Source organism: Priapulus caudatus, unplaced genomic scaffold (genome assembly GCF_000485595.1).
Source record: "Priapulus caudatus unplaced genomic scaffold, Priapulus_caudatus-5.0.1 Scaffold822, whole genome shotgun sequence".
Taxonomy (NCBI): Eukaryota; Metazoa; Priapulida; class Priapulimorpha; order Priapulimorphida; family Priapulidae; genus Priapulus; species Priapulus caudatus.
The window spans coordinates 154,896-158,065 of NW_014577883.1; the positions used below are offsets into that span (position 1 = coordinate 154,896).

At 50.3% G+C, this 3,170-nt stretch overlaps 1 protein-coding gene across 1 annotated transcript in view; it reads left to right on the forward strand.

The window, feature by feature from the left end:
- Positions 1-2,428, forward strand: part of LOC106813769 (mucin-2-like) — a gene marked incomplete at its 3' end in the record, with an annotated part of 6,322 nt that extends 3,894 nt beyond the window's left edge. Inside the window, exons 3-4 of the mRNA XM_014817990.1 lie at positions 1,096-1,350; positions 2,060-2,428. Coding sequence (XP_014673476.1) covers positions 1,096-1,350; positions 2,060-2,428 — 624 coding nt within the window. The remainder of the gene's footprint in view (positions 1-1,095; positions 1,351-2,059) is intronic.
- Between the last annotated feature and the right edge of the window lie 742 nt (positions 2,429-3,170).

A 3,170-nucleotide genomic window follows, 5' to 3' on the forward strand; every position in this document is an offset into this window, starting at 1 on the left:
GCTGGCTAATACGACGCACACACGTAGCGGGGGCAGCGTTTGGATCGTGCGGTCGTGGGGCAGCATATGCAGCATTCCACCAACACTTCTGTGTGGTATTACCTGCCGGGCGTGTGGGGTAGTAAACGGGTGAAGCAGTTCAGGGGTCGAAACAGTCCGCGGCTCTCCGTGCAATTTGCGACATTTATACGCGGGGTTAGTCTGCGTTTTATCTATTTTTCGTAGTGTCTGTAGAACAGAAAGCTGCGGCGATCGCACGATCTAACCCGTGCGCCGCTTGTCGTGTGTTGACAGGCACCGCGCGGCCGACGCTCGCCACGACGGCGCAGATGCAGGCACCTGTGCAGAGAGTGGCTCCCTCTACTGCGGGGACGACGGTGGCGCAGCGTCAGAACGGCACGAGCGCGGCGGCGGCGGCGCAGCGAGTCATACTGCAGACTCCATCAGGTATGCATGGCTTCATGGTCCACCGTGGGGCTGCTCCTCCTAGCCAGAGGTCAACTGTGGCTGTCGCGCGACAGCGGTCAACTGTGGCTGCGCGCGGCAGCGGTCAACTGTGGCTGCGTGCAGTGTGGACTCAGCATGGCCTTGATTTGTGATGAGCTTCGGCTCAACGTGAACCGTTGATTGGTCGGCCCCACGTCGCGTCTCGCTGCGTTTGCGATGTTCGATCTGAAATGCCGACGATTGTTGCACGCCCGATGATGTAAGAAATATCGAGAGGCAGGGCAGCACCTCGGTGCCGCACCGGTTTCCTCTCCCTCCGTCTCCTTCCTCAGCCTCTCCCTCCTCTCTCCTCATCCTCGTTAGCTCGTTGTCCGGCCGACCGGTGCGGTCTCTGTCGTGCAGCAGTTGGCCTGTGATACACAGATTATGAGAGCTGAGGGCATCAGTACATGAATAACGATAGCAGTAATATTAATAATAGCAGTCATTAAACACTAATATAATATAAAACAATACTATATTATATTATGATATTATATTATAATAATATATGAATTAATATAATACTGATGTTTCGTAATTAATTTTGATACACGACGTGTATGTTTAGGTAATAACGTACATTGCCCCGCTGTGTTCTTCCTGTAGGTGTGTCGGTGGCACAGCTAACAACCCCGCTCACCGTCACGTCACCCGGTGCCTCGCAGCCCATCACCGTACACATCCAGCAGACGCAGCAGGGACCGCGGCTCACCGTGCCCGCGTCACAGCTCCACCAGCTACCAGGCATCGTACAGATCGTGCAGACTCCCACGGGCCAGCAGCTGATCTGTACCTCGGCCTCCGCCGTTGCCACGACGACGCAGCAGCAGCCGATCACCGCTTCCATGGTGACAGCGCAAGGTTGGTTAACGTGGGTCAGGGTTCCCCGCGATCGTCTGCTTGCTTGATTGACGCTAGATTTCTGCCTATCCTTTGTGCTTCCTGCATTGACATTTGCTTTGTATCTTATTGACATTGGTATTTCATTTCGTTGGTTTTGTATTTCCATGTCTCTCTCTCCATGTCACTGGTTTTCTATTTCCATGTCTCTCTCTCCATGTCACTGGTTTTGTATTTCCATGTCTCTCTCTCCATGTCACTGGTTTTGTATTTTCATATCTCTCTATATTGTTGGTTTTGTATTTCCATGTCACTCTCTCCATGTTGTTGGTTTTGTATTTTTATATCTCTGTGTCCATGTTGTTGGTTTTGTATTTTTATATCTCTTCACGTTGTTGGTTTTGTATTTTCTCATCTCTCTGTCTATATGTTGTTAGTATTTCGTTGGCAGGTTTCCATGTCTTTGTGTGTCTTTGATCATGTTTGTTTAGGTTCAGATTTCCTAATTCATGTGTTCATTGCCATGATTCTATTCTAACTAAGAGATTGCTGATGCAAGAAATATAACTAAAATATATGTAATATTATATAAGAAGATAACTGAAGTAATGAAGTGAAAACGTTAACATTATAAAATATATACAATGATTATAATAAATTTGACAATGAGGATTAAACGGATCGATCGACACGTCGCTGTCAATCACACATCTCTCATCGTCTGCTACAGCTGCATCGAGGATCACGGTTACCAAGGCAACGACGCCCGGCCTGCGCATGACGACGGCGACCGTGACTCCGACGCGCACGCTCTCGTTGCCAACGACGACGACGACAGCTGCGCAGGGCGTCGTCACGACGACCGCGCCGCCGCCCGTCAAGTCGGTTGTCATGCCGACGATGGCGGTGCCTTCGGCCGCGCTCGCGCACACCGACTCTACCTCGGCCGCGTTGACAACCGTCTCCACGGCGACTCGCGCCGAGCCGTCGCCGACCGTGGCGCCATCTGTGATGAGACCAGTCGTCAGGGTTGCTCCTTTACAGCTGGAACTGAAAGGAGGTCAGTTGGTGAGCCTGCGTAGAGGGGTGCCCATCAAACGTAAGCAACGCTTCGGTGATTGTACTAATAACCCAGACTCTAATCCACGCTCTAACACCCGCACTAATACTCACTAACACCCACTCCAGGGTAAAAATACACGGGAGCGATGAGCGATTCGCTCCTCAAACCTCCGAAATCGCTCCCGTGAGGCTCAAAATGGCTCCCGTAAAAAAAATTTGACGAGAGCTATATTTTCCACAGACTTGAAAAAGAGCTCCCGTGAAAAAAAAAGTAATTTTTCCCTTGACCCACTCTAGCACTCGCTAATACCCGCACTAACCCTGGCACTAATGCCCATTAATTATCGCACTAACCCTGGCACTAATACCCATTAATTCCCGCACTAACCCTGGCACTAATACCCATTAATTCCCGCACTAACCCTGGCACTAACACCCATTAATACTTGCACTAATACCCGCACTAACCCTGTCACTAATACCCATTAATACCCGCACTAACCCTGTCACTAACACCCATTAATACCCGCACTAACACCCATTAATTCCCGCACTAACCCTGGCACTAATACCCATTAATTCCCGCACTAACCCTGGCACTAACCGGCCAGATAACTGATGCCAGCGCAGCAACAGTTGACGAGTACCAAAGCTAGTTGACGGTCGGTATGAACTATGCCGTAGCCTCTGCCACACATCAAGCCGTCGCCGGTGCTCCTACACCACACACTGACGACACGCCAACCTAATCGTTATCATCATAATTATTAATTAATAAT